Genomic DNA, 17,392 nt, shown 5'->3' with positions numbered 1-17,392 from the left:
CCAACTTGGCAAGTACATTTGTTAACATCAAAGTACTGCAGTGGAATTGGGTGAAGCGCCGTCTTTCCTACGACTATTTCTGAGAAAATAGTGTTAACATACTATTTTTCGCCAGACGCGTGCCAGTCTGTTTAACATTACATTGATAAAATTATTGAAAGTATGAACCTCCAGATTAACCCTTTGCACTCGAATGGCGAATCTGAGGCGCCACTAAAAATTGCCATACCATTATTCAAAACAGTCTCAACATTATTAAATTTGTCTGTATTCTATAAATTGTAAAAAGCTCAACTGTTATATATACATTATGTATAAGAAAACAGATTCAATTTGATGTGCACAATGTAAAAAAGATTACATAGAACAAAAATGACCTGGGTTGAAACAAATATCTTGATTTTAGAATTAAAACGGGCCACCCAGTACGTTGAACCTCTCGAACAAGGAAGAAGATTCGCTTCATGAGACGCGGCACCTGTCGAGGGGCGAATGTAGCTAAGACAACCGAGACGATCAGCGAATTCAAATGATTGATGGCGCGGGTAATCGCTTTTTTCGTATGTGCAGCTTGTTGGTTTTCGTCCTGGAAACCACCGTGGAAAAAAGCAGCCTGATGACGAAATGGAATTACGCCACGCTCTCCGAGTAGAGAAGAATTCTCTTTCGGATCGGCACGTTTCAAAGGCTCGAAAATTCTCGCGAGCGAACGTGACGAGAACTGCCCGGTGGTGGACCGTGCGCGCGTCCTGTTGACACTTCTGAGACAATTAGCCGGGCAGAAATTGGAACAATTATCCGAGCGTTAGCGCGGCCTAAACTAATGTTCCAAAATAATTGAGGCGGATGGAAACGCAGGAAGCCTTTGTACCACAAAGTACCATCGGGTTTGAAATTCTCCGGGCAGAGAGAGCCGGAGTCTCACGTGTGTGATTGCGCGGCCGGTTCCCCGGCTAACGAAATAATTACTAGTTTGCATAACTCCGTCGCGTGATTTGCGCCCGAGCCCCCGTCCAGCGGAGCCTAATTATGAAAAATACATACTTCAATGCTCTGCCAAAATGTCACGCGTTTCCGACACGCGCGCGCGAGCGCGTTAACGAACTAATTACGAGACACACGCGAGATACACCGTCGTGTCGCATCCTCGCGTTTGCGAATTCGCCGGCCTCAAGACCGGTGTGTCATCTGCGACGTATTCGAGCCTAATTTCACGTACCGTTGATGAGACTGTCTGCATACTAAGCCCAAAGGAGGGCCGGCCGCCGCGCTATATTAATATGCAATCGAAGCCCTCTTCCACGTAAGCCGGTTACGACGGAGCGCCGCTTAATTTGATGTTCATTCGATTAATCAAGCGCGGCTGTCGCTGGAAATAACAATCGTACCGAGATCCCGGGCTCGTAACAGTATTGACAATGCACTGTTCGAGTGCTACGACGCGTTTATGTACACCGTGTATCGGTAATTCGACAAGGAATCGACGTCCGCCAAACTCTTTTTACCTCCTCGCTCTGCCGATTCTGCTACGTCGATTTATTGTCAGATTGTTGTGCTGGCCGGAGCTACACTTTCAAATAGCTGATCGCTTTGTTTCGTTTAGAACGGTATCGAAACGATCTAAAACCGTGATCTTTAAATCAAGCTTTCATCCGAGCGAAATAATCGATAACACCGCCACAAAATAGTATTTTATTCGGAATCGAAATATATATTTTTCAGATAACAAAAATAAGATAACGAGTTATTTCGTCCGATCGTGGAATAATACGGTGCGTTATTTAAATAGTCATTCTCGGAGCATTTTATCCGGATAATACCCGCGGTCGCGGTTCGAAAAGTGTGATTCACGAGTTCCTCGAACAATGGAGTCGATGATACACAGGCATTGAATTTAATTTCCTGAAAAATGACGGTTCGTACGAATAAATATCATTGAACATTTTCAATCTACATACTATGTGTCGCCGGGAGAATTATCTGCCGCTATTGAAACCCGGCGGAGAGCAAGTCGCTCAAGGCAGCACGATTTTCTTTTGAAAACAAGGGCTCGCCATACATTCTGCGTCCCCGATCACCGATAACCTTGTACGAGAGCGTACGGTTGTACCGAGTTCGCAAGCCCATTTAAAGTATCTCGGGGTCCACCTACGGATTCAGCGGTTCCTTTCGCGAAGGCATAATGCAGGGCTAGGGGCCCAGTCGTCCTGCGGGGCGAACGTGACACGTAAAAATATCATGTAGGGTACCGATACATCACGCGATCAGATAAGGGAAAGGGGAGCTGACTTCGTCGTTTGTCGTCTCCGATAGAATCTCTCTTGGCCCGCGGTGGCTCGCTTTATTTTTGCACCCAACTATTTTGATGACTCAACTGCTAGATGGACGTACCCGGCCCCACCGCGGGGGACTAACATCCACCAGGACGTACAGTTCCCTTCGTAACGGATCGCCGAGATCAAGATCGCCCGCTCGGCTCCCTAAACCGTTTTTCTAAAGCCTGGTTAGCGGATACGTGAAGAAGATCGGACCCGAGACAACGCAATTCTGAAATCTTCATCCAGAAAATTTCAATCTTCCCAGAAATTAACGTGTTCGCTCTGTCATCCTGAAAGTTCTAGAAACCCGGAGCTCTCGTGTCTATCGACGTAATTTCCGTAATAATAGTCACCAGTAATTTCGTATTAACGCTTTTAAAAGGTAATCTATAAAACTGCGAATGTATGCTCCAAATATCGTTGTGGCACATATTTAATCCCACGCTGCCATCAATAACGAATCAAACTCGTGATAAAGATTTCAAGCAGAGTCAGTAAAATTCAGACAGTGAAATTCTGGTCTATCGTAATCAATATTTCAGCGTTGAAGTAATGGTAAAGATAGTGGATAAAATCGTAAATACGACATAGAGCTCATCGATTATTTGAGAATGCATGAAAAATCCTCGAAAAATTCAGCATTTCAACAGTTTTCTAAACGGAACAATCGTTAAGTCGCTGTTTCACCGGGAAGGGGGCAACGTTTTTCTTCTTGACAGAGACGTAAGGATTAACTATTCACCAGCCGCGAGCATCGTGTAATTACTTTATTGACAAAGCAATCCTATTCCGGTTATTTTGGTACGTGCGCCGTGTGCCTTCCACGGAAATTCGACGCGACAGTTTCGACAACGTTCCTCTTCAACTTCGCCAGCCAATATTTGCACTGCACGCGTTGATTATTTACGCGTACATAGTACGCGAATATTCATCGTCCGACCGAAGCGACTCGTCACTACGTTTTGGATAAACGTCGCGGGACGTTAATATCGACAGCTCCGAATGATATTGACACGCGAAACGTTAACCCGTATAATTATTCCTTACAATTAGCTGAACTCCGATACACGCCAGACACGCGGAACGCTTGGAATCACCAATTCTACATCGTCCTTGTGGGATACTAAACTCTGCGAACAATTTTCTTTTGGTTCTACATTAATTTATTATATCACGAGTAGGGTTGTTGTAGCTCGCTCGCTTTGCGTTCTCGCGAGAGGGTTAGTGGTACGCATTTTATCTAACAGACGTCGATAATGTAAATTTCTATTGAAATATTGATTAAAAGCTACGACGTTCGTTTTTTTGTTGTATTGAAATATGATTCTAAAAGCACTTTTAGTTTTTCCCGAATTTTCCATTTTTCCGTGATACTTTTCCAATTTTTCTTATCCTATAACCTAGTTCGGACTAATATGAACATTTTAAAAAAAGAATTAGCCAAATCGGTCCAGCCGTTCTCAAGTGATGCGGTTACCAACGAACAGCATTTGATTTTTATTTATATAGATTGAAATCGGCAAAAAATGATTTTTCCTCATCCTGCTTTCATAAAATTTATATATGTCTCTAGCAAAATTTATCTCTCCAGGAAAATGTGAAGGATCGAGGGAACACTTTGCCAGCTCGTAACACAAATAACTGGTTGCAGCATAATTGGATTCTCGTTTCACGGATAGCTAACTAATAGCGTATCTTTGCTGGAGGTGCTCAAAAACAGTTACAAGACGCGAGATGCCCTCTAACTGCATATCAATGATGCCATTATCGGAGCCGACCACCCCTTTGAAAGCTCGATAGCAACCGTGGCTTGCACCGCTGACATAAATTGTAGGCTGCGCGCGGTTTCGAGCAAATCGCAACACGCGCACGATCTCCTTCCCCCCCGAGTTAAACCGGCCAGTAGACAGCTCTATCGCGCGATCTACTTCCGAGTTAATTACCGTCGAAATAAAGAACTGGGTCGAGCTGTCCCGCAGCCGGTTCAAATACCACGAAAACGATTGGTGATAACGAGTCTTCCATTCCGAGCCGATAAAACGCGAAACGTCCCACATGTCGATCGTGACAGTGAACCGTGACTGTGTCGAATCAGTCGACCATGAACGGTTCAGTTCCCTGACATTTTCGTTGTCGTCCGAACAAGAGCCTGGACTCACTAGTGCTGATTAATACGAGTTAATTGCTAGCAGGATGAATCGTCTTTTAATAAATCGTGCACCGCGACGAAGAGATAATGTCTTCACAGGATGACTTGTCGAAAGAATGATTCACCTATGTCTGATCTATCGCGTTCTCGTACCACTGTGATGAATGAGTTCTTAAAAATTGGTTCAGATGGCTGATTCGAATGTTTATTGACTTATAGATCGCTCTAGCCTTTCGGGACGTAATCAGAAATAATTTCGAAAGGCGATCACATTGGAAATTCTGTAAGGGGCGAACGATGTAATGAAATAGCTCGGGTAAAAGGGTTAATCGACAGGGGTCTGTGCAGCTGCAACGTTCAATTTTCCGAAGAGGCTATGATAAATAATTCCACCCCCCAGAGGCGGCCGGCATCGCACGCTCAGAGCTCGCTCAATTTTTCCCGTAAATCCATCAAATGATCCTCGGGCGAGCACTTCGCACGGACGCAGGGAATTATCTTTCACACCGGAAGCCACATAAATCAAACCACCTACCGTGATCTTGAAGTCTCGTGGGTCGCACGTATTGTACCGCCTGTAGAAACGTAGAACGGTGTGCGTCTTGTTCTCGTAACCCAGTAGCAGCGTATAGTCCTGGCTCGAGTCCATCTCCGGGTCTTTGCTGGTATCCTTCACGTGCCGGTCCTGAAAAGGCAATAACTTTAAGTTTAACTCTCCGCGCCAATCGACCAGTAAAAACATTACGATAACGCGCGGCGGCCGTTCGACCGTCTCCCCGTTTCTGGAATCGAGCTTCGCGCTACGTATTTTACATCGTCTATGGTTATACACGTTCAAAATTAACAATGCTGTTCTTGAAGAGTACGGGGGCTGCAATATTCACTGCACACGGCATTGCTAATGCCCGCACGCTAAAACATTAATTCGAAAGTCCGGATTTAGTATTTCCAAACTGATTTATTATGAGCATATTGAAGCGCGCCATGGAAAAGTTAGAAATTTGATAAAAGTAAACCGGCCCGTATATTTAACCGCAACCGGGCAACCAAGATTCAACCGAGGCACATTCGACGAGGTGCTCCGCAGCTATCATTAGCCTAACGCTACATCCGCATCGTTAGCCGAAAAACTCGAGACTAAACTAGCTATTTTACACTTCGCAGAAGAAGCTGCTTTCCGGTTGCGGGAAGCGGAGAATATTTCGTTCGAGCCTGTCAGGTGTGGTTTCTTATCGCGGGCTGAATGGCTGAATCTCACGATACACGGATTCTGCAAACGAGAAGCTATCAAACCGTCCGAACAAGGTGAGAGGCAGATCTACGAGGCGAAATTCGCGACGTAAGACGACGAGGGAGAAGAGAAGGATGGGAGAAGTTATTCAACGCGCCGCTGCCGCCTTTTTTCTGGGACCGACGCGTCTCTCGGAAGGACACACCTAGCAGCATCGGGAGAGGACCGGGCAGGTTAGTTAACCGTCTCCGAAGGCGGCGTTCGAATCCCGGCAGGCTCGAAGACAAGTTTTTCTGCGAGATTCCCGGCCGCCGCCTCGATATAATTATCCGCGGTTCGCGTCGGCTGGACGCTCGGTGCCGACGACGCCTTCCACCGCAGCCATTGTTCCCCGTAAACGAGCGAGCCGCTTTTTTCTCAGCTTTTCGGCGAGCTTTATTAGAATTTAATTTACCAGCGGGGAACAGTCGGGGTCCAGGTACGCGCGCGGCGTGAGCCCCGGCGAGTCACGCGTGTTATACTTCTCAGCTCCTTTTGTCCCGGCATTCTTCTGTCCTCCGCCATTCGTCTCACCTGCGAGTCGCATACACACTGCGTACACACAGCCACGAAATAGCCGTATGCGAAAACACGGGGGGGGGGGAGGTGCCGTCGAGAAGAAAGAACACCGGAATATCCATTTACGTTGGCCCCGACGCGCGGAAGCCTCGCAACAGGCCGGAGAACCGCCTGATTGGATATAAAATATAAAGCGTTCCGAATAAAAACTCGCTGCCACGCGAGAGAGCGCCCCCGTAAAAACCGTGGAACCTCTGCGGTTCAACGAGAGAAAAAAGAAGCAACGCACAGGGCGCAGGTGTAGCGAACTGCGACCGGGAACGATACTGTCAAAGTTACTTAGCGTTTTCGGGACGCTGATCGCTCGCTTCCAGCTCTGTATATGGTTTTACGAAGATTTTCATCAGCAAACCCGGCCGTTAGCTCCCCATCGTTTCTCATCTTAACTCAATTACATCTAAAATAACTGTCTTCTCATGTTCTTCCGCATCTGAACTGTGCGCCACTTGCTACAGATGCGATTCACACCAGCTGTATGTACCAGGTTTGAAATTAATTGCCTGCCGGTGCCGTTTCATTGCGCAGCCAAATGTCCTTACACGGATAAATCTGTGTCTTACGAACTCGCGAGTTCCCGAAGCTGAGGTTTTCTAGTTCGCATCTACCCTTTAATTTCCTAATGTCTGCCGAGTTTCGACTCGAGCAGACGTCGGCAGTATTTGAAAGTGTACTTGTATTCGTGTCTAGCGCTTCTTTGTCTCGTGTTTCACGGGAATCGACGCTTGCAATGGACACGAAGCCGCTTGAAAATGTAACGCAGTGAATCTCGGAGAAAATTCGAATTCCTCAAGGAAACAAGAACCATTCTTTCGCTTTGAGAGCGCGGCGATCGCGCTTTGAGCCGGTGTCGATATTGCTTCCGCGTTTAGTGTTTCGATAGGGGCCTCGATCGTCCAGGCTGATAGCTAACAACTACGCCCTTTTGTCTTGGGGAATCCTGCAAATAAGATGCCACGGATTTAAACCAAGCTAGCCGTGGAACGAGGCCACTGTTTATTGCCCGATGAGCGCCGGTTTAATTATACACCAGACCTAGCAAGTCGAGAAGGAAATTAAATTCTTTAAGCGGACCCGGAGTCCGGCACGGACAAAAAGATTCCGTTTAAACTTTCCGCGCGACAACTTGACAAATGCCCCCCACCCTTTCCTCTGTCTTTCTCCGAGGCGAACACCAAAAAGTATTTGTACTGGCAACTTTGATTTTCGTCCATGACGAAATCTGTCTCGCGGGGATCACGTTGTTTCCCATGGCACAAGTGCCCGCATAGGAAAACTTTGACTTTGTTTCTGTTGCTTTAGGGTAAGCAACTTTGGGCACCGTCAGCCCCACACGTACAAGCCAAGTTCAGGATTCACGGATAATATTTGCATGATGAGATATCGGATAATATGTTACCGAGATAATACACCATTAGAAAGGGAATGGATTAAAACATAGTAATTATCGAACTTGAACAAAAACTGAAAACATTGAAAAACCAAACCTGTAGACACACTAGTTTGAATACATCGATCGACCGTTCCTAAATCGATATATGGCGGTAAATTTGAAAACATCCAACGGTACTACACACATGCCAATTACCACGTTTTCATTAGCTCGCTCTCTTGTTTGTTTGTTTGTTTGTTTGTCTGTTCGGTGGAAACTTTTGCAATTGATTTTATTATACCACAATCAAGTGGTAGCTTTAAAAAATCAACATTCTTGATTAAGACCAATAAATAGAATGTAATTTCTATTAGTATACGAGAGAACATGTTATGTTCTAAATGGGTAAGACCCTATTATAAAAAATTAAAAAAAAAACAGTCTAATCATAAACTAATTGCCGATTTGCATACCTAGACGCGGGTATGATTGTGCCTGAACATCTACATACCTGTATACATTTGACATTCCGGGTATAATAAAGAATATTTTTCAATAACGAGTTAATTAATACAACTCCGGCTAAGATAGCCCGGAACAACTAAATACAAATTTTCAACTTTGTGTAATAGTACAACCAGTACTATCATTGGATGTTGTGCAGCGAATGAAACACCAGTTAAGCACTCGACATACCGAATGGTTTGAAAAGAAGTGGTCTCTCCAGGATTCGCGCTGAATAACAATAAAATGGAACAAACGCTGCATTCTACGGCAGAAACAGCTTCATTAGCTCATAAGCAAGAAGTACAAGTCTGTTGTCGTAGATCAAGTTCGCGACGCGCAAAAAGGGAAACTTCGTGGAAACGGTATAATCAGAAGTTACCGGTAGCTAGTATTGATTTCGATTCACCGCAAGCATGCCGGACGACAAAACTCTCGCGAAAAAGTTTAATTTCCTCGTGCCCTGTCCCGCAGAGGAGAAAAAAAAGAGGATTTCAGGATGGAAACGCGGAAGAAAAGGGGGCTTGAGGAATCGGGACTAAATTTCACGAAGCAACGAAAGCCTGGGAAACCGCGACGCGCCTCTAAAAACCGTAGCCATTCGAACGTAGCGCGAGAGACGTCGACGGCCGAGTAATAAATAATTTCCAATGCCGTCTCGGGCAACTTCTTCAATTTCCGCTGCCATGTCGGAAGCGGGGAGCATACTTTTTCCACTGCCGAGACGAGCCGACACACGACCGATCGGACGTCCAATGACGACGCTCTTACATCCACTTTTCCAGCAACCGCCAGGCCGTTGACGTGTTCGCGAGAACTTTCGTTTCAGCGCGCCGCGCGCTCGTCATCAATTTTGTGTACGAGGAACACGAGGCGGGGTAGGGGCGAGGGTGCCACTTTACAGGGAATTCCTGCCGGTTGCGCACCGCGCGATCCACGCTCGTCCACGTGTACAGGACGGTTCAACACTCGTGGCCGACCAGGTGAAATTATTCTACTGCTCGCGGTGCAACCAGATGATTCTATATGAAATATAGATATACATAATAAAATCAAAAATACAGAATACATATTTTCATCCTCGAAATTTGTCGAGCGAAGTAGAAACGGTGAGTCAGGATCAGACGCGTCAGCCGTTACCCATTTAGCAGCGCGCGGCCTCGGGAATTTTAAAATTCGTTCCTCTCGAAAACACGAGCTCGCGTAAAAAAATTTATTCTACACTTCTGACCCGCTTTTTCAAGAATTATCCGCTGTACCACCGACACCGTATGTTTCCACGCGGAACCATTTGGCCCGCCGTTTTTGGAGCGCGCTCGTGGAGGCCCGCGCGAGAACGCGGTCATCGAACGATAAAAGGAAATCGGATCGAATCACGTACGGCAGTAAACTCGCGGATATATAGGTTTCCTCTAGACTCGGCGTGGGTGGTGAACGGCGCGGCGAGTTCCGGGGAAGAGCGGTGTAAAAAGGTACAAGCGAAAGAGGAGAACATCGTTGTCATTCGTGGAAATGGTTCGCGGGTGGACGAGTGTGTTCCGTTTCCGCGAGTGGCTCGTGTCCCTGCGCCGAGCAATTGTCTTCCCGGCTGTCCCCATCGGCGGTCCCGCTGTTTATTGTCGCATCCAGGTACTCAGCCCGGACGATACCGGCGGATTCCGTCGCTCGCGTTCCCGCGAAAGAATGCCCGTGTCCCGCAATTATACGAATTATGTCTGTCGCTGTTTGAACGAGAGCGCCGATCGCGGACAATACCTTCTCCGTGCACGCACATCCCGCGGGGAAAAGCGGGATGAAAAGGTGCGTGAATGCGCGGTCGCGATCGTGTGCAGGCCGGTTTAACTGCTCTGATTTAAACGAGACCCGAGTTTTGGCTTCCGTTCCGATTCACCGAGTCCCTCCGCCGGCGAACGGATGCTCTTTCGGGACCGTATCATCGAATTTGTCGACACGCGCGTCGTTATAACCGATAAAACGTCCCCTCCACACACGCGCTTTCGCGTCCCCTTTCTTCACACGCGAGGAAAGTGGCCGTGTTTACACGATCGAGGTGCATCCTGCTTGAACCGTAATTTATCGACGAAACGGGAGCGGTTAGCTGGTCTACGGTAATTGAATGCAGACTCGTTATCGCGTCTACTCATTAAGGTTACAAATGAGCCGGAGAAGATAACGAAACAGAAACTGCAGCGCATGAAATTTCTTGCTGCAATTATTTCGGCGAAATTGAAGCCGGGCTCTGCCTCGTTGCTGCTGCGCTTTCACGAGCCAGCGATTTATCACGGGAACCAAATTGCTTAGGTGTTTCTTTCGAACCCGGCGGTGTCTAATACAGAGATCGTTTCATTCTTCGAATAAGAATATGTAGCTCTTAATATTTTAACAGCTATAATCTAACAGCAATGTCTGCGCGACGTTCGCGAAAAGTCGCGTCTCTCTCGACTCGCGTTAGAAACGCTTAAGCTGCTCGTTCTTTTCTCTTATGGATGCATAAAACCCGAGATCAGCTAACGATTCCATTGAGACGTTCATCCGCTCGGCTCTATCTTATCGCCGACGAACCGGATTCGCAGTCTCGAAAATCCGTTATCGACTCTGGCGCGGGAGTGCGCGAGGCGTAACAAGAAAGTTTTCGTAAGTTCCCCGGTTCTCGCGTGCGAGGCATTGTTTGCACGTTTACATACGCCATCCGGAGCTACTAAAAAAATCAGGAAGTGCGCGGCCGTTGTAGAACGCTATCGCGATAGAGGCATCGTATCCGCGGCTGTACGCGTCCCACGGTGTACACCACCACCGCCGCTGCCTTTTCCTTGGCATCGACTGTCGTCCCCATATTTATTGTCGCGGGGGCGTCATGCTATGGCAAACACACTCGGCCTCACTCGGCGCGGACACGGAGTCAGCTGTTCCGCGAAGTCGTTGCATTATACAACTTTTTTAATTATTTATCGAGTGTTTCGCATCCGAAGGGGGCGCGATGGACTGTGCGACGACGTTCACGAAGAAACGCAGCCGAGCCGTAACGGAAGCAGAACGGGAGAGAGTCGACTACTTTCCGAGCGGACGGTGATTATGGCTTATTACTTTGGCCTTCGTACGACCGAAATAGCAGATTGCGGCTCCGGTAAAATGGTCCTACTTCAAGTAGGTTAAAGCAGTTCCAACTGCGCGGCGTTACGCAAGATCCCGTTGAACCAGTGAATTTAGGATACAAAAACTTGCCCCACTTAATCTTGTTTCCGAACTGGAGTCATTCTTGTGGACTGGTAGTCCTTTTGGCAGACGCGACGGCCAGCTTATCGTTTTCTACACATTGATCGCCAGAAAGAGCTTATAGTACACCGCGTTGACCATGCTGTATACACTTCGGTACAAAGTGATAGGACATCTTCGATTTTTTGGCGAACACTTTTGTATACAGCAGTGTAGAAGTAGTTTATAATGGTTATCAAGGTCGTCTGAATGAAACATAATAGAGAATGCTTCGGGGAATTGATCGAGACAGCAGAGCCAATTGAATTCAATAAATGAAGAGCAACCGAGAGGGGTGCAGAAACATTTCAGCATCGAATTAGATATTTCGGCATCGAATTTGTCAGAGCGATCAGGGACAGTCAATGAATTAAAAAGTTCCCTCGGTCCCCGTTTCACTTTCCCTCGTTACGTTAAGAACGGTCTCGCGGACCAATCAGTAAATTCTTTTCCAGCTCGTTAATACAATTACCGGGGCCGTCGTTGATTAAGTTACGCGGTCGAATCGCTTAACCCGCAATCAGACTGGTAATCGGCGATCGGGACCCCTGTAAATCGGTTTCGTTCTACGCGCCAGAGAGGGGTAGACGACGGGACGCGACGCGGGGCTGGCAACATTCCGCGTGTCAACGTGCTGCGGTGTAATTGTCTTGGCGGTTCTATCGAGTTTGGTATCTCGTGCGGCGCGGCGACGGATTCCGCGGCTCCGGGGATTATAGTAATTACGCCGGGGCCCAATACGATCGCAAATCGGCCGACGCTGTCGCCCGTGATGGCAAACGACCTGTCCAGATAACGATCCTACCCGATCGCGTCCCGCAAACCGTTCCGGACAAAACCGCGCGGTACCCTTCCGGGGAAATCGTCGCGATCCCGCGAAAGGCTCGATCACGCGTGCGGATAAGCTGCGACGGAAACAATCGCCGGACGCGGTAATTGTTAATAAATTGTCGTTGCGTTCTTGCCACGCTCACGAATGTCGTGAGCTTTCCCTCTCTCTCCCTCTCTCTTTCCACCGGGAAAGCGTCCGGCCGAAAGAAACGCGAGACGTCAAGCACGGGAAACGTTTCCGGAAATTCCGCGCCGCGACCTCCGAGTTCTTCGGCCGTTTTTTTTCTCTTCTGTAATTTCGAGTGACACGGAACACGGGAAGGTGGATGCCCCACACCGGCATAAAGCCGCGTCCTCACCGACTTGGCCTTGCCTCTTTGCCAAGTGGCTCGAAATGCCGCTGGGAAAAACCGCCTGACCCGAAAATCTGCTGGCACCACTAAACCAGCATACTCATATGGTGGAGTTTATTTTCTGGAACGACCGGGGACTTCTGTGCTCTGCCTCTTGCAATTATCCCGATCGTAGTCCCCGCGAGATCCCGAAAATTGAGTAAAGGGAATCGCATAAAGAGAAATTGCATCCGGCTTCTTGTCATCCGCAACTTCCAGCGAATAAAAAGAAGACCGTATGTGGTCGTCAGGCATCGACGACAGCTGTGTTTAGCCTCGTTTGTTCGCTTTTAAGACCCCACGCAGGTTAAGACCCCCATCATAAATCTCTCGAAGGCAGAACGGCGCCTCCTCGTTCTGCTTTGACTGTATGTAAAACATCTTGATGCGAGTGAACATGCGCCACGGTTCCGCGTAGCGAGAAATTATGCCAATTAGGCGGGGGATCCTGCGTTTCGACAGTCGCCATTGTCTCGTGTGTTGTGAATCATCCGCATGAATGGCGGCGATTCGCTGGATGACACTCGTGTCGGTGGAATGAAACGGGGCTGAATTGCGTATAATCAGCAGGATGGGATAAAAGATTAATGAAGCTCGTTGCAACAATCGCTTTAATTACATCTGTCGAAGAAAATCAAAGACGATGGAACGTGGACGAGAAATATAATGTAGAGAGCAAGCACGCAGGTGTCTTTCGCGTGGGACTGATTTAGCAATTTGATCCGGGTCGCCGATCACTGTGGATGTTTATATGTAGAATTCGGTAGCGAGAGCTCGGGACGATCTTTGGGTGCACCTTCCATCGACGCCTATACTCGATCGATTTCACATACCGGACAATTATGTCAATTACTCCGGCTCAATTCGTCGATTGCGATAATGCGACGCGGCGTCACCCACGCTGACAGCAGCATTCTACCCGACCGGCTAATGATAGCGCTTAATGGGCTCGAATAGCGTCACGAACGAGATCGATAGCCGAAATTCCCACAGCGGGAGCGTCGAATCGGGGATCGAAGACGATTGCAATTGTTCTCCCCTTTAACGGGATTGATTATGCGATTATTTTACACTCACATATTCAATTTTTCCTTCAATATAAAATGATTAGGATTGCACTGATCTTGCATAGAGAAATGCAACTCGTTCAAGCGTAGCAAATTGTATCGGCCACTCGAACCGAGTCGAACAGACCCGGCAAATTTAAAAACCGCCAACCTGTTACATGAATTGCTCGCTCATTTGAAAAGGAACAATTTCCTGATTTCAATTCCGGATTTACGTTCGCCGTGTGTTAGCGGCCACGACGCGACGCGATGGTCAACCGTTCAAACACACGTATGGCTGGGCCGCGCACACGCGGCACACACGTTCTTTGCCCCGTCATAAAATAGTTATCGTCGCGCGACAATCTAGGCGGCGTTAACCTCGTCTCGTTTGTCGCAATGCGTACAACGAGATCGTGGATTTTATTCACTGCGCTCGTTTCCACGAGTGTCCGCGTAATCATTAACGGTGGCCGTGTTCCTCTGCCCGGCGATGCTATCGGCCCAATAAATAAACGGCAGCACTCGCGTTCCCGGCGCACCTCAGGCGTGAAACGTTCGGTGGCCGCGCGTTCTCCCGAATTCATAAAATTGATAACGACAACCGCACGCATCCGCGGTGCCCGTGTTGTGCACCAGGTTCTACCACCCGATCCGAGGAGAATCGGCGACCACGGTCCTCTCGGCCCCGAAAATAGCCGCCGGGTTTAATGGCAAGTGCTCGCACGATAACAAAACCTGGACACGAGCGATTGCGTGCGCGAAACCGGCACGAATTCGCGGCCCGAAACGTTTCCTTTCTCTCGCTTTATTGTCCGAGCTAACTGCCCAGTCCTTGCGACAAATTCGAGAGGTCCGTCTGCCACGAAGACTCGACGAAACTCGCACAAGAGTGCCGAGGAACGTTCATTTCCGACGAGCTTCCTCCAACTGTATTTTCAGAACGAAATTAAAGATATGGAGTTTCGGTAATTTTATGAATTTTTTGTTCAAATAAATAATAAATAATGTTACTTATATATTCAGACGTGATTTCGTTTCCGAAAAACCGAGCTGAATTGCTTCTGGTATGCATTTTACGAGGGTGGTTCGCACCGAACGTCGGTATGTCAGAAATGCTCGTTTCACCGCGTAAATTACAGTAATTTAAACCGACGTTGCGTGCTCCGCCGTATTTACTAAGTTACCCCGACTAATACATTGTTCGAAACATTTTTAAACTCAAAACATGCTTTCCTTGGAAACGCTCCTTCGCGCGAAAGAATTTCCCCGTTTTCCGTCGGCCGAGAGTCCGTTCATCGAACAATACTAACCACCCACTAATTTTATTCTATCATTTCGAAACTTTCTTTTAATATGAGAGTTAAAAATTCTCCGAATATATCATGGTACAGTTGATAATTTCAGATAACGTAAAATTGTGATCGGTACGAACGTTCGAGAAAAATAAACAATCGGAAACGCGCGTTCGAGATGTTTTTGGAAACACGATCGATACCATCGTGGGACGTGGCGCGCGAGGTTTGCTAATTAAAACGGAAGTCAGGAAGAGCTTTTGAGCTTATCGGGTGGAACGGGAAACGAGAACATCGGGCCGCGGATCAACGACAAGAATGCGGCAAAAACGGAAAGCAACTTTATTGCAGGGCGATGTTATCCGGCCGACGCGACGCAGAGTTCAACTAGTGTTTCCAAGAGGCGGAACGTGCGACTCGCTCGTTCCCTCTTTGGAAATGATAAAATTGATAAAATTACCGGAAAGTAGCCGGACGGGAGCAGCACGCATCCTCGGGGCAGCGTAACACGCAACGATGGAAAGCGTGGCGGCGGAAGCGAGTATAGGGATCATCGACAGTAGATAACGGTCTCAGATACATTTAGCCCGATAGCATTAGCATATCGCGACTTTTGCCGGACTCGAAACTGAACGTGTACCTGCCAGGAAGTGCTGTAGTCTCGCACTTGAAATCTTGCTACGCGAGTTCCAAGCGGATCTGCTTATGGAAACCTGCGAGTGGCGACTTCGGCGGATAATTCATTCGCCGTGATAAGCGGATCGTGTTTTTCTCGATCCCGCCGTGGGAAATGTATGCGAATTCAGTGTGAATATCTGGTATCTCGCCACCGGCATACGCTGGCGAGTTCTCTCGGCCCTGCATTGTACGTACAAGAAAATTATATTCGCTCGTATTTCTATCTCCAATGATCAGGAGGGATCACGACAAAAGAAAAATTTGCTCCGCTGATTAAAGAATTTAGCGACACCGACACGATTATCGAAGCTTCGTATTCCGGGGATGAAATCCTAGTCGATTGTGGTTGGTGAACACGAGAATTTGCATAGACATCCGCAGTTTCGCATCAATACGTAATATCAACGGACCAGTCAGTACGTGCCAATAAGCAAAAGAACCGGCAGATAGCATTCAACATTCACTACACGTGATTTCACTCAACGGTTCCGCTGTACAACATCGGTTCCCGGTGATCTGGGTTACCAACTTTCCAGGTAGAATATCTGAGTTGAATCGAGCCGACACACCAACAGCTCCATGGGTTTTCACCTCGACCACGCGATTCCAGGATTTCGGATTAATAATTTACCCCGGTCGTGTCGCGACAAAACATTGCTCGGTGGAAACACGATTCCGCCGGTGCACAGCGCGGGTCCGCGCGGCATAATCGATGTTTCAGACCGAGCAACGACCTTCGATTCCTCGCGCTCCATTTATCGTCACGGGGATTACAATCCCGGCGAATTCGTGCGTCTCCGTAATCGAAAGTAACCCGGCGCACGGGTTGAATTCGAATTAGCGGAAGAATTACACAGAAACCCGCGGCGGGACGTGCCGCATTACGCGAGCAGCGTCTTGAGCAGTATGTTTTACCCCTAACACCACGTTCTCCCTTGCCCTTCGATAATACCTCATTTTCTGTCAGCTGATAAGCTACGCGATACTTTGATGGATTTATAAGCCAATACTAAATTTTAAATGTACGTGAATTAAAGTGACTGTGCTATTTCATTGATGTACAAAATTATAAGTGTATCATAACTAGACTGCGGATCTTTATGCAAAATAAAAAATGTTTGCATTGATTGAAAGACACAGGAATGAAATGAAAATTTCTTTCTTCTTTTAATTATCTGATTACGCTGCGACCAATACGCTGATGTCTTTAAAACTTCTTAATATGTCCACTGCTTTAAATTGCGCTTACCCATTTATGAGAAAAATGGGTACGTACAATAAAGCAGTGGACATGTAAATGATATTTCAGTACATCAACGTGCTCGTTTCAGCCTGATAGAATAATTAAAGCAAGAATACCATTTTTATTTGGCTCCTGTGTTCTACAGTCAATGCAAACATTTTTCATTTCGCATAAAGACCCCTAGTCTAATCATAACAATCGAAATCTTTATAAATACATCCTTCTTCGTTATACTGGTGTAGCGTATCATAGATTAGCTCTGTGTATATTCCAGTTAATAATTGCAAAATTACGGAGCTTGCTCACAGCCTCCGCTGCTTGGGAAAGTCTCGGCGCGAGACATTACGGAGACAATAGAATGCTTTCCACGGCTATTGGAAGTTCGAGGAGCCGATAACGAAGAGGGGGAGGGGGGCGATCGTTTCTTTTCCGGCCACTCTGGTCCTCGGAGTGCCGTGAATTTCAC

General features: G+C 47.4%; 1 protein-coding gene across 1 annotated transcript in view; it reads right to left on the bottom strand.

The window, feature by feature from the left end:
- Positions 1-17,392, bottom strand: part of Olf413 (DBH like monooxygenase olf413) — a 220,368-nt gene that overhangs the window by 59,434 nt on the left and 143,542 nt on the right. The window contains exon 3 of the mRNA XM_076422439.1: positions 5,003-5,152. Coding sequence (XP_076278554.1) covers positions 5,003-5,152 — 150 coding nt within the window. The remainder of the gene's footprint in view (positions 1-5,002; positions 5,153-17,392) is intronic.

This window comes from Lasioglossum baleicum, chromosome 4 (genome assembly GCF_051020765.1).
Source record: "Lasioglossum baleicum chromosome 4, iyLasBale1, whole genome shotgun sequence".
Taxonomy (NCBI): domain Eukaryota; kingdom Metazoa; phylum Arthropoda; class Insecta; order Hymenoptera; family Halictidae; genus Lasioglossum; species Lasioglossum baleicum.
The sequence above is the reverse complement of the archived record's forward strand: the minus strand, read 5'-3'. Positions and strand labels throughout refer to the sequence as shown.